At 38.6% G+C, this 25,138-nt stretch overlaps 1 protein-coding gene and 1 pseudogene across 8 annotated transcripts; one reads left to right on the forward strand and one right to left on the reverse strand.

Moving 5' to 3' along the window:
* Nucleotides 1-1,993: 1,993 nt before the first annotated feature.
* LOC150035525 (uncharacterized) lies at nt 1,994-6,402 on the reverse strand (annotated as a pseudogene).
* Nucleotides 6,403-8,704: 2,302 nt separating this feature from the next.
* On the forward strand, nt 8,705-20,585 carry LOC120080373 (uncharacterized). 8 transcript variants are annotated; one of them, XM_090314510.1, is made up of 4 exons: nt 8,705-9,289; nt 9,374-9,592; nt 9,677-9,740; nt 10,213-20,585. In XM_090314510.1, exon 4 carries the CDS (start codon nt 15,487-15,489, stop codon nt 16,717-16,719), a length of 1,233 nt encoding a protein of 410 aa, XP_090170636.1. In that variant the 5' UTR covers nt 8,705-9,289; nt 9,374-9,592; nt 9,677-9,740; nt 10,213-15,486; the 3' UTR covers nt 16,720-20,585. The 8 variants fall into 8 exon arrangements, with proteins under 8 accessions (XP_090170636.1, XP_090170633.1, XP_090170632.1 ...); XM_090314507.1 differs by having other exon boundaries at nt 8,705-8,984; nt 9,092-9,289; nt 9,374-9,740; XM_090314506.1 differs by having other exon boundaries at nt 8,705-8,984; nt 9,121-9,295; nt 9,374-9,740.
* Nucleotides 20,586-25,138: the final 4,553 nt, after the last annotated feature.

Consider the following 25,138-nt stretch of genomic DNA (forward strand, 5'->3'; position numbering starts at 1 on the left):
CATGTTTTCTTGAATAACACGTTAATAATTTTTTTTAGAATATTTTTTATGGGGAATAAGAAGGGAAATGACAAACAGAGTATCAATAATCTAGCCAACATGAGAACAATGGAGTTCACTAGAAGAAAAAAAATGTTGACTTTCTCTCAAATCAGGAACCAACAATCCTGACTCACACAACTCTCAAATCTCACTGGCACAGGGAACACAAAAGAGAAAAATTAATGTTGACTTCCTCCAATATCAATTTTGTAACATTCTTAAATCAACTTTATTTCATCAACCAATTCTTGAGTAATTTTGCATTCATATAGTAGGATATAACATCACATCAATCAATATGAAAGAAAACTAAAAGAAGCTTTAGCATAATTGAAAATTACTAGGAGATTGAGGTTCTTGATCATAGATATTTTGATATAGCACCTGCATCAAAGATTTAATTTGTTAATGTTCACAATTTATACGAGCTATGTGTTAATCACCTGTGGAAAGACAAAGTCAGATCGTCCAATCACGAGTGAAATATTTTGTCCGTACGTTGAAAGCTTCTATACGATTACATGTGCATCTAGTGCAGTGGCTTGGAAACAGACAAAGCAACCAAGGCTTTAGACACTCGCTCTGCTTTATTTACTTCTTCCTCTTCCTCTCCCTCTTGGTGGTTAGAGTTAATTTAATATACAAAGAAACTAACCAGACCTATATAAATTAACATTAATTAGCCAATATCGAACTCAATATATATATATATATGTAAACAAAACATTAGTTAGTCAAATTTAGCTTGTACTTAACAAATTTTATTTTGATCAATCCAATCAACAATAATTCTTATATGCATTTTTGTAGTAATAATTAAGATCACTTGCACGTTGTACCTAATTTTTAATAAATAATTCTCAACCAATTACCTTTTTAAATCATATGACTTTTTTAACTTTTCCATGAACAGCTCTACAGCCACCCTTTCACAAAAAATTCTAAACATTCATTCTACAATTGAACCTTCACTAATTTCTAGTTACCAATATTTGTTCAATGACCTATTGACTAGAGAAGCTAAGAAATTATAATTTATGAAGTGCATAGACTAAAAAAAACAAACAAACAAAATTTTATTGTCCAACTCATTTGCATATTATTTCTTTAAGCATTTTTAAGCTCCACCGCATTTCTGCATGAACCTTGTAATTAACCTCATCCACAAACTTCAAATAAGTAAATCTCCAACTCTTATTCAAAATTAAAGTTGAAAAAACTGCCAAAAATCCAATTATATATCCAAGTATTAATATAATGCTCCAGGTCCAGGATTCGGAATCCGGATTCGGCTTCTGATACAAACCAACACGAGTCCTTTCAACATGCTTTGTCCTCACTCACATACATTCTAGAAAAATTTTCAGGAGGTCACCCTCTCATTCAGATGTGATATCGGTTCATTCATGTATCCCTCCTGAACTCGGATCGTTACATGCCCACCAGCTTTCGATTGGTTCGTCCCCGAACCTCATCTTACTGGGAGAGGTTCCGTTCCCCAGGCCCAGGATTCGAACCAGGATTCAGAATCTAGATTCGACCCCTAATGGCCCCGGCATTCCCTTGCGACATGGTTATGTCATATGCTTTTTTAGAAGTGAAAGTTGTCCCCACAAACCAACACGAGTCCTTTCAGCATGCTTTATCCTCACTCACATGCATCCTAGAAAAATTCCCAGGAGGTCACCCAACATAGGATTGCTCCAAGCCACTGAAAAGGAAGGTGCACCTTGTTAGTATAAGTAGTAACTTTTAATTCTTTTAAGTATTTCTTAATCATACTTTCATGTCCTCAGGATCTCTCTCATTCAGATGTGATATCGGTTCATTCATGTACCCCTCCTAAACTCGGGTCGTTACAATTAATATAACGTAAAGCAGTCGCTTCTCCTATTTATCCTCCTCTTGATCTAGATTGTCAATATCTTTTAAGGGCGGCTTAGATGGTTTCTCAATCATACATTTTATTGGAAGCAGATCCCCACAAAGATATGGATTGCCATCAAACCTTGAAGCCTCATTGAATGTGGAGAGTTGATCCTCTCTAAAAAAATCTCTAGAGAGATTGTTTGAGATAATTTTAACACGTCTAATGTATTTAGTTATGATATGTTCCTAGAAATTGGTTCAAACAGTTGGTTGAAAGATAAGTCGCGTAATTTTAATGCCTCCATTTCTCCTATTTCAGTAGGAATAGTCCCGATTAGATCATTGTGAGACAAATTCAATCCAAATAACTTTTTAAGTATAGTTATCTCTCTTTGAATGAAACTAGCCAAATAGTTTTTGGAGAGGTTTGTATTAACCATCAATGATCTTAGTTATTCCATAGAGTAATTTAAATCATATGAGATTTTTTTTCACCATTAAAGCATAATCAATGACCATTATGATTACTATTCGTACAATAGAAGGATAGATCACATGTTCTTTTTCTTGTCATTGCATCGGAGTTGTGAGATTTGGTGGAATTCCTCCTTCTAATTGATTGTGTGCAAGATCCAATGTTTGCAAGTTAGTGAGTTTACATTGACTTTGAAAGCATGGTAACATTGAACAAATTATCTCGTAGTCTTAAAAAATCCAAAAATTTAAGATGATTGCCTACCCATGTAGAGATATTTCCGGAGAATTTGTTTTTTTAACAATCTAAAAATTAATTTTTAGAGTTCTTCAATACAATTGGCATGGATCTCTCAAAATTATTGTTTCTCAAATATAATTGTTCAATATTAAAAAGATCCTTTCCACGTGAATATGAAAAGGTCCCTAAAAAATTGTTAGAAGACAAATCCAAAATAATGAAGTTTGGAGTCAACAAACGATCTTCACCATTTCAGATATTCTACTGTTTGAAAGATCCAAAATGAACAAATTCTTCCATTTGCAGAGTGAAGATAGTAAAGAATCATTGATAAAATTATCATTGAGAAACAATTGTTGTAATTTGAATATTTGATTGACAATGCTGATAAAAAGTGGTCCTGTCATTTTGTTGTTGGAAAGATCCAAAGTATTGAGATTTTGTGGTGTGAACCACGTTGGTGTAGCACTTGAAATGCTCATATTGGACAAAAACAAACCACCCAATGATTTTTGGGTCTGAAGCTACCGAGGGAACTCACTTGCAAAATAACTACTACATGAGTTTACAACAAGAAATTTTAATTGAAAAGAAGGAACCCAAAGGCTTTATGTCCAATGAAAGAAGCTCACTGTGGTCAATCAATAAGGTACCCAAACGAGAGAGATTTACAAAACCAGCTTCTGTAAAAACACCTTTGAGCTAGTTTTGTGACATGTCTAACAACTCCAAATTTTCAAGTTGGATAAAACATTCATCGCTCATCCCTTCTAGTCTATTATATGATAGATATGATTCTTTCAAGTTCAATAATCTTCTAAATGAGGTTGGAATTGTTCCGGTTAAAGTATTTCTCGAAAGATGTGAATATTTAAGGCTTGATAAATTTCTAAGTGGGATGGAATTGGACCATAAATGCTATTGTTTCGAAGATAAAGAATCTTCGAGTTTTTAAACTTTCCTAACCAATCTCGAACTTTGAATCTCATTAATGTGGCTGTTAAATCAAGAACTTGAAGATCATAACCATTATATGTATATGTGTGTGTATAACCATATGTTATATCATATATAACATATAACCTATGGTTTAATATTGTATCACATACAATATAATCTATAGTTTTAATTCTCTCAACAATGATATTTAATATAAATCCAATTTATATTAAATTTAATTGTATGAATCCAATTCACATAATTAATATTTGAATCATATTCAATATTTATTTTCTCTCAAATAAACTTTATATTATAATGTATCGAATACTTTATAATAATTATATAATATATAATTATATTAAATTAATTTTATTACATATAATTAATTCCCAAACAATTCAAATTAATTCAAATTTGATTCTTATTTAATCCCTTGTTGAGCTACAAAGGGGACCTCATAGACCTGTAACTTGAAGCTCCAATTGTACTTGAATAATTAATTAAACTCCTTTAATTATATTATTCAACATCCATTAACCGCCGGACACTCCACTAAAGACTGATAGTTGCACTCTTCGCTCTTTCGCTCTACATATATATTTCTGTGTCCAATGGATGTAACCAGTCATCAGTTCAATGACCCTTCATAAATTGCTCGTAAGTACAAATAACCAAAATTACCGTTTTGCCCATGTAATTACATTTAACTCCCTAAGTACCACAGATCTCCCTAATGAACCATAAATCACAGTCCAACTATGATCAACCCCTTTCGGGCCAGGAAAGGGTGTGGCGCCATATTATTCAAGCCCTGAAATCAGCTCTGCAATTTATCTACTTACTGCAACCTCGGGGAAGAAGTGAATTCCATATTGTGTAGCTGTGTTCCCAACTCCCTAATTAGACGAATCTCAAAGTGGTAGGCCTGTTGAGTCGACGATCTAACCACTTCCACCCATACAAATCAAAGGATCACCTTCATAGGCAGGAGTTCAAAACTCACTCAGGAATTAAGTCATGTCACCTATGGTCATCCTAGTGAAATGTAAGTTTTTATTACGAATGGTGTTATATAAGAAGACTAGTCATGTGGTCTCGTTTTATACAAATTTCTTTGTATAGAATATCTCCGCTCACATGTCTCCACAACTTTGCTATATCTGCAAATTCTTTTATATTGTGTTATATGTGTAATTACTTTGAGCGAGTGCTATATTTGAAACTATCTCTTCTCTTTAGGACTTATCCATCTACCATTATAAATCTCCTTAATTATAAATTATAAATTTAACTATTTTCCACTAATATATGTCTCTATAGAAACATCTTTTGTCTTTTTATAACTAATATTTTTTTCTCTCAAACTCCTCCTTCCTCATCTAGCTTATCATTCTCAAGCTTTATATTTGATATTTAGGATTAAAAAATATATATATTATATCTAGATAAAAGAGAAATATTATATATGATGTGATATTCTCAAGCTTTATATATGATTTATATTAAATAAAGGAGAAAAAAATTATGGTTTAAATATTACATATGATGTGATATTAAAACTATAGATTATAAATATAATATGATAAATTAGTTATTATTTTATTATAAAAAAAATAATTATGAGTTAGTTGTTAGTTGGTCATTTTCTTTTCTCCATTAACCGTGCAAGTGGGAGGTTATTTTCAGTTTTAATAAATGAAGAATAGAATGAAAAGGGTTTTTATTTTTTGAGGAATCGGATTATTGCATACCGATCGATCGAGTGAAAAGAGAGAGCTATATGATAGCCCCTTAGAGAGTGAACGACGAGCAAGTTAGCTACACAATTGCCTCATTTACTAAATGATCGAGTACCCTTTTTCTATACCATAGACTTTCTATTTCTCCTACTTACTCGATCGTATACATCCTTCGTCCCTTTACCAAATTCACACAGAACCTACATCTCCTAGATTCTCACTCTGAGAATACCAAGGTAACCTTCTGGTGGTGTCTACATATTGTTCGAGGGACGAGTGTTGTTTTGTTCTTGATCGAGGAGATTGCTGAGGCGTGACGTTCATGTTGGTGAACGATCATGCTGTTACGTTGAGGGAACGAGAAGAGTAGTTCTTCAAAGGTAAGTTCTCTTGATCCATAATATCTTTCTTTTCTAGCATGCTGTAATTTACTCTAAGATGCATAATTATGGTTGTATGTTTGTAAATGTTTTATTTTTTCACAATGGGCTTGGAAAGATCTTGCTTCCGCTCATTGGTTCTTTTGAATAAGAGATCATTCACTCCTCATTAGTGTTCCTTCACAATACTACCTACTAAAATAGACTGAAGTAAAGAATCCTCCCCCTTCCATATATGTTCTTGAAGGTCACCCGGTCTCGGCTTTGGTATTTCACCCATTAGGTATCCGAGTTTATGACGACCCTCGGGTTCCATTTTACTGGATTGAGATCATGAAAAATAATTATGACCATTTAATTTCTCCCTTACAATAAAGCTTATAGAATTTTCCATTTCCTTAGAAAATAAATTTGTTGTAGGTACCGTAGGGAAAGAGGTTACCAAATTTCTAGAGTAAATAGGTAAATTTAAATGGAGGTCTGACTGGACATTTGAGGTCGTTCCAAGCGCTTTTCCAAGAACAGTTATCTGTTGTTTAATATACTTGTTCTGTTGTATAATCTGGAGTTGGAGTTGAGTAAATTGGTCTTGGATTGTATTGCCTTGACCTCGAGCCTCGAGGGTAGTGTGATGACAACTCCCCAACTTCAAATCTACTACCCACAAGAGCTTCTTGACTAAGGCTGCCACCTTAGCTCGTCTGGAACAGGGCATGGTACGATTGGGATCAGTGGAAACTAGTTGGGATTGGGCAACTAGGATCGAAGGGATATGGCTGAAACTAGTCTGGAGGCTCCGACAAGTTGAATGCCGGATGGATCAGGCTGAAATTCTTCGATCGACGTGTTGCTGAAACCGGTCCAGAGGGTCTCGATGGGTTTGGCTGGGAGTGGTCATCTAGCTAAGGAATGCCCGTGGATGGCTCCGCGCGACGCTGGAAGTCGCTGACGTTCACTAAATATTTAGTCTTGCATACAATAATTAAAATGTATTTAGATATATTATTGATAAACTAAAAATGTACATAAAATGAATTTTTAATGATCCAGATATACTATTTATATATCAAATATTTAGTCTTGCATTTTAAACTTATTAAGATATACTATTAATACACAAATGAAATAGAAGGATTCAAATAAAATACAATCCCAAAATAGTGTTGCAAAAAAGATATGAAGAGCAATATGGGGAAGAAAGAATAGGAAGAGGAACTCACCAATTTTAAGGAGGGGAGGGAAAGAGAGAAGAGAAAATGGTGCAGAGATGTGGCGATGGCAGCGAGGGAATAAATAAATATGAAAAAGTTGAATTTTGGATTTAGGATTTAGGATTTAGGATTTAGAGTTTCCTAAAATAGAATGATATTGTTTTAGGTCAAAATTGTTTGCTACAGAAATTTTAGTAAGTTTTCTTTCATTAAATAAGACAACCTCAATGATTCTGTAGTACCATAAAAGCTCAAAAAGTTGTATTTACAACTCATATATTAATCAATGTACTTTTACACTAATATGGTCTATCACCTATAGACTATTTAATTTTTTCATATTTGTAATTTTTTCTACATTACTATCTAATTTTGTCCTTCAGTCCAAAACCATTGAATTCCCCTTCCCAAAGAAATGTACCTTTCAACATACCTTTATGAGTGAAAAAGAGATCAAACCTTCCAAAATATGAAACCATTTAATTTTCTTCGTATGCCCTTGCTACTTAATTCTATCATTTTATTTGTCTTTTATATATGTAAACTAGTCTATTTTCTCTCTGTCAATTCAGTGTGTGTTTTTTCTCCCTTCTTGTTTGTTTTAGGTTTTAAATGTTTTTAATTTTATTTTAGTATAATACTTAAATAAAAAATAAACGCACACATATAAAATATAATCGTAAATTTGATGCGAAAAATTCAAATCAAACATCCAAATTAAATAGATACACATTAGAAGTTCAAAGGGAAGAACAAACACAGATGATGTTAACAATTAAAAAAACTAAATATGGGCATGTAGCAACAAAACAATTCCATATTAAAAGAAATTAAAGCAAAAGAATGAAAAATTGAAAATTGAAAACAAAAACGAAAAAAAGAAGAAGAAAATGAATAGATACGTAATGGTATACAATATTTTATTCTATCTATTTATAAATGAAATTAGATTTCAAATAGTAATTTGATTTTATTTTGAACAAAATCTTTTGAATTTGTTAATGTAATTGTTGTCAAAAGAAAAAAATATATTAATACGAGATTAAAAATAAATCCAAAAATGATTAAAAATAATAAAAATCAAGACTTTTAAATCAAAGATAATAGATGGTTGTTAGGTGTATCAATTATTCTTAATTAAAGTAAAATTATCTTCCATAGCAATATAACCATATAAAAATAAAATAATATTTTATTTAATCAAAATTATTAGATAAAATTATTTTTTTTTAACAAAAAGTTTTTTAATCAAAATTAGATAAAATGATTTCTTTTAAAAAAACTGTTATTTTGTCGTTATGTGATGTAGAATTAGACAAAAATGTTTTTAAAAGAATGTCTTATTATTTAACATGAGCTAGAATTAGATAATATATATATATAATTTTGAATTTGTTATGAAATTACATCATATAATCGTATGATCAACAACGAAAAGAGATAAAGAGAAAAACAATAGTATTTCCCTTCCCTATAGCCTTTTTAGATAAGATAGAATGTTGTTATTATTATTATTATTATTTTCCATTTTTTATAATAAAACTAATTAAAGACACAAATCCCTAAAATCGTAATTAAAAGATCCCAACAAGTTATCCATACCAAAATAAAAAAAAAGGCAATAACATTAATTGTACATTATATACTTTATTTATTATTATTATTATTTAGATGCTAAAAATGTAACTTCCTCCTCTATGGTTAAATTATTTTTTAAAAATTAATATAACAAGCCACTACAAAGTCGTTAATATTATTTTGATAATTCATATTATCTCAAAAGCTTTCTAGTTCGTATAATTGAAGTTGTAAACAATGCAAATGGTAATCATAAAAGCATTTGGGGCCAACACAAAGAAAGAAGGAAAAAGGAAAAAATAAATTATGAATTATGATTTTAGAAAAAAGGAAAAAAAAATCATTTGGGAGATTCTTAGTTAAAAGCAATAAATAAAAAAGGAAAAAAAATGCTTCCTTCCATTCCAGTTCTCCCTTTTTCTTTTTATTTCTTCTTCCGTCCTGCCATCACCGCATCTGTGCACCATTTTCTCTTCCCTGTTCCCCTCTTCTCCAGGCTCCAAGATTGGTGAGTTCTAATTGTTTCTTCTCTGCATATCTTTTTTTGAGAACAGTATGTTGAGTTTGGATTTTATTTGAATCTCTCTATTTGTTTTTCTGAGTTAGGGTTTATAGGGTTTTGATGTTTGTTTGTGAGTTGTTAGTTTGAATTAGGTGAAATCGTTTGTATTGACGATGGCTGCTTCTTCGTCGTCTTTCAAACCCTGCCGCCTGCCTATCTCGGAGTTTCATCCATCAGACGAATCCCGGATGACCCTAACTGGGAGTCTGAAACTACGTTAGAGTTCGAGGACGACGATGAACCCTGGGAAGGTGAAAGTGAGGTCATCATTTTTATTTTAAATTCTGGGATTGGGATTTTTTGGGAATACTACTAATAATTAATAACGGGGGCAGGGGTTCGATATTCCTTCACTTCCTGATAATGGTATGTGTGGTGGACTTGAACGGGTTTCCAGACGCTGCCTATCTAGCGATTATCTTCGAGAATGTGCTGAAGTTGGCATCAAAGATTTCAACTCTCAGAATGTGTACTCCATCTCTCTAATCTAATCTTACAGATTTTGAAAGGGTACCGACTTTGAGTTTGTGGAGATTGAAAAGGCTTGCAGTCAGGTTGTGTGTGGTTGTATGTTCTATCTCACTCTCAAGGTTAGGCCTCAGGGGATGCCTTCTGATTACCCAACCACTTCCCTTCAGGCCAAAGTTCTGTACGGAATTGGGGAAAACAATATTACTACTGAATTCTGCAGATATACAACTGGTAATTATCATTGGTTTTCTATGTTATTTGATTAACCAATCCCTTTTACTACTTGTAAGCATCATTGGCCATTGAGACGTTAACCCCATAACTTGGATTTTTGATCTTCACCCACAAGGTGATATGACATATATATTATTAAACGCCTATATGTTAACTGTTTTCTTAGGTTTTAAATCTTTATTCTTCAACTTCAACACGCCCTTCCCTGTCTATCTCACACGCCCTTCCCTGTCTAAACCCTAGTCTTCAAATTTATCTTTCCCATCATAAGTTTGTTGGAAATATCTATCTACTATTGTTTGTGAATCTTTTGAACTTCTATCAAGGCCAAATAATAATAATAAAACTACAAGTGATCGATTGCACAAGTAGCCTCCTTCTCATGTTATTTTATTAACCAACCCCTTTATTACTTCTTTAGCATTGGTCATTGAGTTGTTCAACCCACAAATGTTCATTTATTTTTCAGAAGGAAAGTGACGCCTCTTGCTCTTCATCTTGCTGCTACTGCTGCTGGTTTCTGATCCTCACTCACATGGTGATGGCTTTATATAAGTATTCTCATACTACTATGTTTAATATCTGACTTCTATGTTTAATGTTTTCTTATCATTTAAATCTTCAATCTCGAAGCTGGCATTGTTCTCTCACTTTTAAGCTTATAATAAGGATCATGTATCAAATGCTACACGATCGTGTAGCATTTGCTACAAGATCGCACAACAAGTTTGCTACACGATCACTGCAGAGAGTTTGTTGAAGGTGTTAGAAAAACAATGTGGAGGACAAATATGAAAAATGAGACATAACCATAGGAATGCCAATGGTTTAAAGCTATAAATGTCATCAAATGCTCATAACTTACATAACTTCTATAATTCAAAAATCACTATTGGTTACAAAAAATTAAAAGTCACAAAACCCAAAAGTCACACTAAATGCCACAAATAAAGTTTAATAATGACAAACTTTTCAACACTACATTAAACTTGATTTGTTACATCAAGTAAACTCCTCATTTTGATAAAAGTCTCCAACTTGAGGGGCTTTGTGAAAATGTCCGTCGCTTGGTCTTGTGACTTGATATATTTGAGTTTCACTTCTTTCTTCGTAATGCAATCCCCAATGTAGTGAAATTGGGAATTAATGTGCTTGCTCCTCCCATGAAATACCGGATTTTTGGCTAAGATAATGACTGATTTGTTGTCAACAAAAATCTCCATTGGACCTTCCATTTGAAACTTCAACTCCTTCACTAAGTTTCTTAGCCAAATTGCATGACATACACATAAAGTTGCTGCGACGTACACATAAAGTTGCTGTGACGTACTCTGACTCGCATGTTGATAATGTGACTATGGGTTGCTTTTTTGACATCCATGTGAACGCCATTTCACCAATAAAAAAACACAAATTCCGTAGTGTTCTTTCCATCATTCAAATCACTACTCCAATCATTATCACAATAACCAACAATATCAAAATTGCTAGAAGAGACATAGGAAAGATCATACCCAATCGTCCTTTTGATGTAGCAAAGTATCATTTTTGCCATTTTGCAATGTGTTGCTGTCGGTTCCTCCATAAATTGACTAATAATTCCAACCGAATAAAGAATATCCGGTCTTGTACATGTCAAGTATCTCAAACTTCCAACCAAGCTTTTGAAATATGTAAATTTTACCTTCTCTCCTCCATCTTGCTTGGTGATTTTGACACCACATTTCATCGGTGTTCCAACTAGATTAGCGTCATTCATATTAAAATTTTTGAGCACTTGTTTAATATAGCCCTCTTGCGATATATAAATCTCATCTGCACCTTGTTTGACCTCAATCCCAAGATATAACTCATGAGACCAATGTCTGTCATTTCAAACTCCTTTGCCATCTCTCTTTTGAACTCATCAAACATGTTAGGATTGTTTTCGGTAAATACTAAATCATCAACATATAAACAAATGATTAGTATGCCTTCACCTTGCATTTTGATGTAGAGAAGGAGATGCTGTCGGATCAAGTGGGCACGCGTTGATAGCAAGACCATGCGTCGATCAAGTGGTTCCAAGAAAAGGAGATGCTGTCGGACAGTGAGGTCGACCTAATTTTGGAAATTTCGATCAACAGCCCAACACCGCAAACTGGGCAAGTAAACGCAATTAATCAGAACGTCATAAGGTGTGCGACTTGCAGTGACGGACACGCAATGGAAGAATGCCCACAGAACCCACATTCTATTTACTTTGTGAAAAATAATCCATTTTCTAACACCTAGAACCCCGGGTGGGAGAAACCACCTCATCTTTGCATGGAATGGAAGAATCAACAGTAGAATTTCCAATTTGTGGTGCAAAAAGAAGGGCCACCTAGATTCTTCCTGCGCAATAATGGTTAGGCGAGCAGTCAAGCCAATAGCTCGCAATCGCCGCAATCTTCCTCCTTGGAAAGTTTATTGAAGCAGTATATCAAGAAAAATGAAATTGTGCTTCAAAGCCAGACGACGTCCATCCACAATCTAGAATTACAGATGGGCCAGATTGCGAGCGGTCTAAAGAACAGACCGCAAGGGGCCCTGCCGAGTTCAATAGAATTCCCACGCAACTCGGGGGATTAGGTAAAGAGCAATGTCAAGTCGTGACATTGCGGAGTGGAAAAACTGTGGAGGGAGAAAGGACAAAGCCTAGCCGAACTGCTCCCATTACGATGGAACCTGAGATTGCGGTGACTAGAGAAAAAGAAGTGATAGAGCTAGAAGTTGTGTCCACCTCGAAACCGACAGAAAAAGGGATCGTGAGGGCGCATTTTCCACCTTTCCCATAGAGACTCAGAAAGAATGATGAGGTATAGTACCAACGCTTCATATCTATGTTAAAACATTTACATATTAATATTCCATTTAGTGAAACGATTGAGGAGATGCCTGCATACGCGAAGTTTCTGAAGGATATGGTAACTAAGAAGAGATATGAATATTAAGATCGAAATCAATATTAAGAGATATGAATATTAAGAAGAGATATGAAGGATATGGTAACTAAGAGAGGCACTGGTAAGTTTGCCACGGTGGCTTTAACGCAAAGATCGAAATCAATAATTCCACCGAATATGAGCGATTCTGGGAGCTTTACTATACCTTGCTCCATTGGAGGATTGTACATCGGGCAAGCCTTGTGTGACCTTGGAGCCAGCATCAACTTGATGCCTCTGTCAATCTTTAAGCAGCTGAATGTGGGGCAACTTGTGCCCACGACCGTGACTCTTCAACTTGCAGATAGATCTTTGGTGCATCCAAAGGGGAAGGTGAAGGAAGTGCTGGTCACCATCGACAAATTTATCTTACCAGCCGACTTCATCATCTTAGATTACGAAGCCGACAAGGATGTGCCCATCATCCTGGGGCGACCATTTTTATCAACAGGTCGTGCCCAGATTGATGTGCACAAAGGAAAGATCACTTTGAGCATAAATGGACAGAAGCTCAAGTTCAACATCATCCGTGCCATGAATTTTCCTGATGAAGAAAACCTGCATGAATCTGATGATGACCAGAATTGGACTGAAGAAGAAAAGTTTGACGAAGAGAATGAAGAAGATGATGCAAGCGCATCTATTGTGACATGCAATGCGATCATAGAAAAAACAAGCAAGGAAGTTGAGATGAACGCAACCCAAGAAGAAGAGCCAATAGTAAAAGAAGAAAGAAAAACAACGCAACCGTCCTTAGTAGAACCACCGATAATGGAATTGAAGATCCTGCCGAATCACCTAAAGTATGCATTTTTGGGGCAGAATGAAAAGCTGCCAGTCATTATTTCCTCTAAACTTAATGAAGACCAGGAGAATGCGCTGATGAGCATTATGAGGAAACATGTGCGAGCAATTGGTTGGACGATCGCAGACATGCAAGGAGACGAATCTCGTTCTTAACTGGGAAAAATGCCATTTTATGGTGAAGGAGGGCATTGTACTGGGGCATAAGATATCTCCGGACGGGTTGAAGGTGGATAAAGCAAAAATAGAAGTAATTGAAAAACTCCCACCTCCAAAAGTGTGAAGGCTGTAAGAAGTTTCTTGGGGCATGCCGGATTTTACAGATGCTTTGTCAAAGACTTTTCGAAAATAGCATGACTACTGAGTGCGTTGGTGGAGGTTGATAGAAAATTTGAATTTGACGACAATTGCCTCAACGCATTCAGGATTTTGAAGGATGCATTGACAACCACGCCTGTGTTAATCGCACTTGATTGGACACTTCCATTTGAATTAATGTGCGATGCAAGCGGGTATGCGATGGGAGTAGCTCTGGCATAGAAGAGAAAAACAATCTTACATCCCATCACATATGCGAGTAAAACGTTGAATCCTGCTCAGACTAACTACACCACCATAGAAAAAGAGCTACTTGTGGTAATTTTTGCTTTGGAAAAATTTAGAGCGTATTTGCTGGGAACAAAAGTACTCATCCACACTGATCATTCGATGATAAAATATTTAATGACAAAGAAGGATGTAAAGTCGAGGTTAATCAGATGGGTTCTCCTCCAGGAATTTGACATAGAAATAATTGATCGCAAGGGGATGGAGAATCAAGTTGCGGATCACTTGTCCAGATTGGAAAACCCAGAGGTTAACCGCAATGAGTCAAAAGTGAGTGTGGTGTTCCTAGACGAGCAATTGTTCCATATTGAAGAATTACCATGGTATGTTGACATAGTCAACTATCTGGTTTGCGAGCAATTTTCAGAGGATTATACTGACCACCAGAAGAGGAGGCTCAAGCATGAATGCATATCATATTTTTGGGATGAGTCGAATCTATATAAAAAGGGGCAGACCAGATTCTACGACTATGCGTACCAAATGCTGTTCAACAACGCATATTATCGCAATGTCATGACTCACCATATGGTGAGCACTTTGGAGGACAACGCATCGCAGCAAAAGTATTACATAGTGGATTCTACTGGCCAACATTGTTTAAGGATGCAGTTGACTACGTGATGAAGTGTGATCGGTGCCAACGCATAGATAACATTTCATGGAAACATGCAATGCTTATAAACACCATCTTGGAACTTGAGTTGTTCGACGTATGGGGTATCGACTTCATGGGACCATTCCCTCCATTGAATGGTAAAAGTTATATCTTGTTAGCCGTCGACTACGTATCCAAATGGGTAGAAGCAGTGGCGTGCGCCGTGTAACGGTTATGCTTGTCCAGGGCCTGTTGCCCATGCCCGCATGCCCAATCCAACCCCCTTCTAGCATACTTTCATATCTTGTATTGTATTAGCTTAGTTAGCTTGCTTTCTTTACATTTTCATTGTAAGTGACCACTCGCCCTTTTGCATATGCAAGGGCGCCAGTTAGCTTTTTGTTCAGAATGCACTATATGGGGATAAGACTAACCATCACTTCCTCATACCCGGAGTAGTACTCTATAAAGCTGTTGTTGTTGCTTATTGCTTTCTAGTCTACTACAATCTTTCTTTCTTTATTCACACTCACAAAACTTCTTACGAAAACCTTTTCTCTAAACCCGTTTTTTAAAACCGTTTTCCCTAAAACGGGGGTGGAGGTTGCGAGAGGCATTCGGTGTGCCATCGGTAGTCCGTATTCGAGTTGGCTGACTTGTTCGTGAGCGGGAACAAGTGCTGCACAATCGCTAAGAGAAGCTTTCGAAAGAGCGATTGTGACAATTGGTATCAGAGCCAGGTTGGCTTAAAGAAGGAAGATCAGTGATCATGTCGGCGACGAAGAACCTGAACAAGTCCCATGTGGACAGATTGGTAGAGATGGAAGAACAAATGCTCTACCTGAGAGAGGTCCCAGATAATGTCCGTTTCCTTGAGACTCGGCTACAAGAAGTTGCCGAGAAAGCCGATGGAATTGATGCGGTGGTAGGCTGCCTAGACGGATTACCCGTCAGAGAATTGATGATAAGGGTAGAGACCATCGAGACCAAAACAGTACGGTCCGACAGCTTTGAACGAGGCGATAGCTCCTCGGGCTCTGTTGCCCACATAGAGGAGCGTGTCGAAGAGCTGGACAGCTCCCAAAAAGCAATACTTCAGATGGTAACCGATTTATCTGAAGACTTTCGGTCGGCCCTGGATGTCGTCAGAGCCGAGATAGCGGATGTGAGTGCTAAGGTGAATCTCACCATCCGAGCGGTAGGGAACCAAGCCCCATCTGGGGAAGCAATGGCAGTGAGCAGAATAAAAATCCCAGAACCGAAACCCTTCTGTGGGGTGCGAGAAGCGAAAGCCCTGGAAAATTTTATCTTCGACCTTGAGCAATACTTCAAGGCGACGAACACAGTGACTAAAGAGTCGAAAGTCACACTAGCAACGATGCATCTAGCTGAAGATGCGAAACTGTGGTGGAGATCACGATTTACAGACATACAGGAAGGACGCTGCACTATTGATACTTGGGATAGATTGAAACAAGAACTTTGTTCGCAGTTCTTCCCTGAAAATGTCGAGATCTTGGCTCGACGAAAACTCCGAGAGCTAAAGCAAACAGGTAACATCAGGGACTACGTAAAACAGTTTGCAGGACTCATGTTGGACATACGAGATATGTCTGAAAAAGACAAGGTCTTTTGCTTTGTGGAAGGGCTGAAACCGTGGGCGAAATCAAAACTTTATGAACAGAGAGTACAGGATCTCCCCTCTGCCTATGCGGCAGCTGAACGGCTATATGACCTTAGCACTGACTCACAAGATGTGAGGAAGCAATCAACTTCCTCAAATGGGGGAAACAGAAACAGCCGTTCCAGTCCTCCCAGACCTGGGGGAGGAGACAGGAACACAGGGGGGGACCGTAAATCATCCCAACCGAGATCAGGAAACAACTGGCGGGGTCCGCCACAACAGCATAACAATTACAATCGCCCCCTGTCTTGTTTCATATGTAGAGGGCCACACAGGGCAGGCGAATGTCCAAATCGAACCGCGTTTAATGTTTTTTAAGCCACGTTAGCATCTACCTCCGAAGACAAGGCTGAACTGGAGGAGACGGTAACCGAGCCAGCGGCAGAAATTGAGAATCCCAGGATGGGGGCATTGAAATTCTTATCTGCACTCCAGAAGAATATGGGAAAGGCGACGGAGCCACTAGAGAAAGGTCTCATGTATGTGGACGCTTGGGTCAACCAAAGATCGGCCAAAAACACTATGGTTGACTCTGGGGCTACCCATAACTTCATGGCTTAAACGGAAGCTCGCTGCCTGAACTTGATTTGGGAAAGAGATGCAGGGAAGATGAAAGCTGTGAATTCCGCAGCCCTACCGATTACGGGGATAGCGAAGAGAACTCCGGTGAAGTTAGGAGATTGGAAGGGCTTCGTTGACTTTGTGATTGTCAAGATGGATGATTTCGACGTGGTACTGGGGATGGAATTCCTACTTGAACATAAAGTCATACCAATGCCCCTCGCCAAATGCTTAGTCATTACCGGATCTACACCGATCGTAGTCCAAGCCAGTATCAAGCAGCCAAATGGGGTGAGAATGATCTCAGCCCTCCAATTAAAGAGAGGCCTGGCCCACGACGAACCCACGTTCATGGCCATCCTGTTAGAATCAGTTGAGTCCACTGAAGAGGAGATCCCCCAAGACGTTCTATTTGTCTTGGAAGAGTATTGGGACGTCATGCCGAAAAGCTTGCCCAAGTCCTTACCCTCACGAAGGGGGATTGACCATGAGATTGAGTTGTTACCAGGGGCAAAGCCGCTTGCCAAGAATGCATATCGGATGGCCCCGCCAGAATTGGCTGAGCTTCGGAAACAGTTAGACGAGTTGTTAGATGCGGGATTTATCAGGCCGACGAAGGCTCTTTACGGAGCCTCAGTACTGTTCCAGAAGAAGAAGGATGGGAGCCTCCGGTTGTGCATCGACTATTGGGCCTTGAATAAGCTCACAGTCCGCAACAGATATCCCCTTCCTATCATTACTGACTTGTTTGATCAGCTTCACGGTGCTAAGTATTTCTCGAAGCTGGACCTACGGTCTGGATATTATCAGGTTCGAATTGCTGAAGGAGACGAACCTAAGACGACCTGTGTCACGAGATATGGAGCCTTCGAATTCCTCGTGATGCCCTTTGGCCTCACCAATGCTCCAGCAACATTCTGTACCTTAATGAACCAAGTGTTTCACGAATACCTCGACAAATTCGTCGTAGTGTATCTTGATGACATTGTGGTCTATAGTGCCTCGCTGGAGGACCATCGACATCACCTCCAACTAGTCTTTGAAAAGCTGAGGAGAAATCAGTTGTATGTAAAGAGAAAGAAGTGCTCCTTTGCCCAAGAACGCATAAATTTCCTCGGCCACGTGATTGAGTGTGGTCGGATTGGTATGGAAGAGGGCAAGGTCGCCGCGATTAGAGACTAGAGGGTACCATCATCCGTGACCGAACTACGATCCTTCCTCGGACTAGCCAACTACTATAGGCGGTTCGTAGAAGGATTCTCGAGAAGAACAGGGCCATTAATCGAACTGTTGAAGAAGGATAGCCAATGGAGCTGGACTCCTGAATGTCAAGCCGCCTTTGAGGGCTTGAAGAAAGTGATGATTGAGGGGCCGGTCCTCGGAATTGCCGACGTGACCAAGCCATTTGAAGTAGAGACTGATGCTTCTGACTTCGCGTTGGGCGGTGTCCTCCTCCAAGACGGACACCCCATCGCGTATGAGAGTAGGAAACTAAATGATGCCGAACGGAGGTATGCCGCCTCCGAGAAAGAGATGTTAGCAGTAGTTCACTGCTTGAGGGCCTGGAGACAGTATCTCTTGGGGGCCAAGTTCGTGGTCAAGACCGACAACAACTCCATTTGTCACTTCTTCAACCAACCGAAGTTGTCGTCGAAACAGGCACGGTGGCAGGAGTGTCTAGCGGAGTTTTGACTTCCAATTCGAACATAGACCGGGGAAAAGTAACCAAGCGGCTGATGCTCTTAGCCGAAAGAGCGAACATGCGGCCCTGTGCATGTTCGCCCGCCTACAAGCAAGTACGTTGAGTGCAACAGTACGAGAAACTGTCAAAACTCACTTGACAAATGACACAGTGGCGCAGGCCATCCTACAGTTGGCCAGAGAGGGGAAGACACGCCAGTTCTGGGTGGAAGATGATCTACTATACACTAAAGGCAATCGCCTCTACATCCTCAGATCCGGGGAGTTACGTAGGTCGCTGATGAAGGAGTGTCACGACACACCGTGGGCAGGACATAATGGTTGGCAGAGGACTTATGCCCTTCTGAAACAAGGCTACTATTGGCCAAGCCTTCGAGACGATGTCATGTAATTTACCAAGACTTGCCTTGTCTGCCAACAAGATAAGGTCGAAAGGGCGAAATTAGCGGGTCTGCTGGAACCCCTATCTGTGCCCTCTAGACCATGGGAGAGCGTGTCTCTCGACTTCATCACCCATTTGCCCAAGGTGGGAGAGTTTGAATCGATCCTTGTTATCATCGACCGGTTCTCAAAATATGCCACTTTCGTCCCAACGCCGAAAATGTGCACAGCCGTGATGACTGCTCAGCTGTTCTTCAAACACATCGTGAAATTATGGGGTGTCCCCGCGAGCATTGTTAGCGATCGGGACGGAAGATTCACTGGGACATTCTGGACAGAATTGTTTAAAATATTGGGGTCAACACTGAATATCTCCTCTAGCTATCATCCCCAAACTGATGGCCAGACGGAACGCTTCAATAGTATGCTCGAGGAATATCTGCGTCACTTTATCGACGCTAGGCAGAAGAATTGGGTCCAGTTGTTAGATGTGGCTCAGTTCAGCTTCAATAGCCAGCAGAGTTCCGCGACCGGAAAAACGCCCTTCGAAGTGGTGTGCGGCAGACAGCCACTCATGCCACACTTGGTGGACCACCCTTATGCAGGCAAATGTCCTCAGGCACATAACTTCACTAAAGAGTGGAGCAAAACCTCTGAGATAGCTCGCGCCTACCTAGAAAGAGCATCGAGGAGGATGAAGAATTGGGTTGATAAGAAGCGGAGGGCCCTTGAGTTTCAAGCTGGGGATAAGGTCCTGATCAAGCTACGACCGGAACAGTTTCGTTTCCGAGGCCAGAGAGACCAACGGCTAGTAAGGAAATATGAAGGTCCAGTGGAGGTAATTGACAAAGTCGGGAGAACCTCATATAGGGTTCAGTTACCCTCATGGATGAAGATTCATCCTGTCATCCATGTGAGTATCCTGAAGCCCTATCATCCCGATCCCGAGGATGAACAACGAAACATGCTAAGGCGCCCACCGGTCACGATGAAGAGTTCTGCTGAGAAAGAAGTTGCACAAATCCTGGATAAACGTACGCGCCGTATTGGAAGACCCAGACGAGAACTGACAGAGTTCTTAGTGAAATGGAAGGATCTCCCCGACGAAGAGATCAGTTGGGAGCGGGCCGAAGATTTGAAGAATGCAGCTCCAGCCATCGCAGGTTTTGAACAAGGTCAGTTGACGGGGACGTCAACCAATTAAGTGGGGGAGAATGTAACGGTCATGCTTGTCCAGGGCCTGTTGCCCATGGCCGCATGCCCAATCCAACCCCCTTCTAGCATACTTTCATATCTTGTATTGTATTAGCTTAGTTAGCTTGCTTTCTTTACATTTTCATTGTAAGTGACCACTCGCCCTTTTGCATATGCAAGGGCGCCAGTTGGCTTTTTGTTCAGAATGCACTATATGGGGATAAGACTAACCATCACTTCCTCATACCCGGAGTAGTACTCTATAAAGCTGTTGTTGTTGCTTATTGCTTTCTAGTCTACTACAATCTTTCTTTCTTTATTCACACTCACAAAACTTCTTACGAAAACCTTTTCTCTAAACCCGTTTTCTAAAACCGTTTTCCCTAAAACGGGGTGGAGGTTGCGAGAGGCACTCGGTGTGCCATCGACAGTCCGTATTCGAGTTGGCTGACTTGTTCGTGAGCGGGAACAAGTGCCGCACAATCGCTAAGAGAAGCTTCCGAAAGAGCGATTGTGACACGTCGCAAGTGATGCGGCGGTAGTCTCTACATTCCCGAGGAAAAACATTTTCACACGTTTTGGCAATCTACGTGTCATAATAAGTGATGAAGGGTCTCACTTTGTCAACCATACTGTCAAGGAACTTTTGCGTAAATATAACATTGTCCACAAAGTGGCCACTGCATACCATCCGCAGACGAATGATCAGGCCGAGGTGTCCAATCGGGAGATCAAGCTGATACTTAAGAAGGTGGTAAGGCCTTCGCAAAAGGATTGGGCAATAAAGCTCAACGATGCGTTGTGGGCGTACCAGACTGCATTTAAAACACACATAGGTATGTCCCTGAATGCACGTATTTGGTAAGGCGTGTCCTTTGCCTCTGGAGCTGGAATACAAATCATTGTGGGGGTGAAGAAGCTAACTTTGACTTGAAGAAAGCAAGAGAAGCGATAAAATTTCAACTGGTCAAGTTGGAGGAATGGAGGACTAACGCATATGAGAACGCAAAGATTTACAAGGAGCGCGCAAAACGCTGACATGACAAACACATATGCGGCAAGAACCTCTAAGTCGGGCAGAGGGTCTTACTATTCAACTTGCGACTACTGCTCTTTACTGGGAAATTAAAGTAACGTTGGTCCAGACCATTCATAGTTAGAGAGGTATTTCTGTATGGCGCGGTCGAATTATCTAATGATGACGGAACCAACATATTCAAAGTTAATGGGCAACGAGTAAAAGTGTATCACGGAGAAGGTTGGCATCGCCAAGTCGACTCCGTAGAATTGAGAAACTTTGAATAAGAAAGAAGTAGGTGGTCCCTGCGCTATCAGACGATCGAAATTCATCAGGGATGCAAGTTTTGTGAAGTACCTATTGGAATCATGAAATCTTCGACTTTTCTCTACTACTTAGAATTTTCATTTCACTATATCTTTTTAGTTCTTTACCTTATTCTATAAAAAAAAAGGTTTGCGGTAAAAGAGTTTGTTTTGTTTAATATTATTTGACCCTCACTGTTTTTCTTGCAACGATTGAGGCAAACGATTGCGGAGGTGTTACACGAAGAAACAACTTATCTTATTCTGTCACTGCAATCCAAAGAAGATAGATCGTCGCATAGCAGGATGTGTCAACAAACAATGCGGGTGACAGTGTAAATTTGGGGGTTGTATTCTTTTCTTGATTTTATTCCAAATCCTGCACTATCGCATTGCATTTTAATTTCGAAATTTTATCACTGCATCCTCTTTGATTACCGTAACCATTTAATATTGATAAGTTTAGTAAGTCTCCGCATAATTTCTCTTTGCCAATTATGGTTTCAATGATGAAACACATGCTTCTATTTTTTTCATATATACTAGAGCCAACTTAATCTTAGAAAAGTCACCTCATGAAATATTTCTAGAAATTAGTGGTCTGCTAGCTTTCTTTCAAACTCTCTTTACGTAACTTCCTAAGAACATCGCATGACTTCTTTCAATCTTTTGGCAATGAGGATATTGCCACATTTTAAATTTGGGGGTGAGGTATTTATTTTCGACCTTGCTATTTTTAGCTCTATGAAAAAAAAAAAGATGAAAAAGAGGAAAATTTCGAATAACAACTCCACTGTCAACGTAATGAGGAAACCCATGTTGATAAGAGTTAAGTTGTGAAGGACACTTATCCGTAGTTGAATGTTTGCATGACACATGTGGGGGCAAGCCAAAACGAAAGTAAGTCGCCAGGATCAACGCATAAATAAATGACGTTCATCCCTGTTTCACCACAGAGATGTGGGAAACACGACCGATCACCGAGAGGTGTACGCCAAGGGAAAACGGAGTCGTAGTTATATCTTTAACGTAATTAATGAACTTGCGATGTTTGTATTAATTATCTTTTCTCTTTTTGATTCATACATAAAGTCTTGCCACCGCATAACACGATTCTTTGTATAATCTTCAAAGTCAGTCTCAGTCTCAATCTCGGTATCATGTATCATGTATCCTGTATCTTATATCATAATAGCTTAGGTTTATTTTATCGCACTTTATTTTATCGCAACTTTACTTTACAGCAAAATTTTACCTTATCGCATTTTAAATACCTGTACACACAATCTTTTATTAATTGAAAAACCCCCGATCGCATATATCACGAATGTAACGCATTAACCTAAAACAATCCCTGTGTTCGACTTCGGGTCACACCGTACTTGCGATTGAATTATACTTGGTTCCAACGCAAGGAAACTTGTTACAACGCATAGCATACTACAAGAACATTCAGTAATAACACATATCTAGAAGTAGTATCACATAAATAAAATGTGTCTGAACAAGCACAACACAGCATCCACATTCCATTTCCATTCCAAGTCATCAAGTTTATGGTAACATGAGTTTGTATGATCCATTAATCATCACTATCCACATGCTTATTTAGCATCATCGCATTTCAAGAGTGTCAATCTGTCCTGCAAAATATCACAAACGTATTAAACACTAACCGTTACCAATCCCCGGCAACGGCGCCATAAACTTGTTGACTCGAGTATTGAATTGGGTAATGTGCATGCATGATATTGTGTTACAAGCTCATGTTGCCATAAACTTGTAACTTGGAAATTGTGTCTTATGCTATGTTTGCTCATGCACACTTTATGCGATACTACTTCTAGATGTATGCGTTATTTAATGAAATGCTTGTAGTATGCTATGCGTTGTCACAAGTTTTCTTGCGCTGGAACCAAATATAATTCCAACGCAAGTTTCTAGAGTAATTCAAAGTCGAACACATGGATTGTTGTCGTTAATGCGTTACGTTCGTGATATATGCGATCGGTTTTACAATTAATAAAAGATTGTGTGTTTGTATAGGAAATTAAATTGCGATAAACATAAAATGCGTTGATAAAATAAAGTGCGATACAAGTAAAGTCTTAAGCTATTATGATACAAGATACAAGATACATACATGATACTGAGTTGGAGATTGACTGTGAAATTTGTACAAAGGATCATGGTATGCGATGACAAATCTTTATGTATGAATCAGAAATAGAAAGAATAACTAGTAAAAACACCGCAAGTTAGTTAATTGCGTTAAAGATGTAATTAAGGTTCCGCTTTCCCTTAGCATACACCTCTCGGTGATTGGCCGCGTTCCCATATCTATATGGTGAAACAAGGATGAACGTGATGAACGCAAGGTTGCTTCCATCTCTAGAAGTACTTCTCGCTTTAGTTAATGCATTCTTCCAACCTTCTCTCGACAGGCGGAATGACATCTTTACTTCTGCTCTCACAGGTGAAGATGCCGTCTAGCATGCTTTAGCTAAACATAACTATTTCCTTAATACAGATTAATTTACTTGCTTAATTCTTACTAATTACCTAGGGAATTAAGAAAACATCGTGGAGAAAGTGTATCATGGATGAACGAAAATAGGCAGAGAGATGATGATGGAAATGATCAATACAATTAATACTCAGATTAAGCGTCTGATACATGGTGTAAATGATAGAGATTAAGAAAATGAGTACAAGTGATAAAAAAAGATAGAACAAATATAGAAGAGTGTGAACGTCTTGACACAAATCTGGATGGTGGATTTGCTTGCCAGCGTGTGGAGTGGATGAAGAGAAGAACTTCCCTCTCAGGCTTGCTCGTTTGGTAGAAGTAACCTTTGTACAGAGCTTCAATGATGGGGATTGAAAGGATTCTTTGTCCGGAGACTGACCTCTCGGCCTTGTCTCTTAATTCTTCCTGGATCTACTCTGATCAGCTCTTCAGACCAGTCTCTCTCTCAATATTCAAGTATCAAAATATGCCCGTATCAAGTATATCTTGCAATAGAATTGCAGAGGCCATTTATAGGTGAAACTTTGACTCTTTGCAGTGTGGTCTCTACTTTATTGTTAAGGCAGTTCTTGAAATGGTGGATTGAATATTCCTTCTGTTATGCAATCAATCTCGTCAGAAATGCACAACGGTCAGCTGTACACGTGTCTGAATCCTCTGCAATTGCGTTGCTTTTTTGCTTCTTCAATCGTTTGCCCGCATGTGTTGTTTTTTATTACCGCATGCGGTTGAAGTTAAGCTCTGGATCGATTGTCACATGTGCCGTCATTGCGTTGATCGTCTCTTCATTATTGATTGACGGGCGCAATGTGACGTAGATGCGTTGTTCAGTTCATCTTTGAGCCATGAACGCATGCGGTGATGTGAGTTCCTGCAAAACAGAATTGAAACATCCTTTTCTACCATCGCACTGTGTTAGTGGATGTATAGAGTCAATTTATAATTCTCGCATTTCTTAGCCAATTTTCATACATTCGACGCAACTTTTCTTCCTTTTAGTCGCAATATCTAAATAAAACAGTATAAATAACTTATATTTATACAAGT

The sequence above is a fragment of the Benincasa hispida genome, chromosome 6 (genome assembly GCF_027475165.1).
Source record: "Benincasa hispida cultivar pf3 chromosome 6, pf3_genome.v1.1, whole genome shotgun sequence".
Classification (NCBI taxonomy): Eukaryota; Viridiplantae; Streptophyta; class Magnoliopsida; order Cucurbitales; family Cucurbitaceae; genus Benincasa; species Benincasa hispida.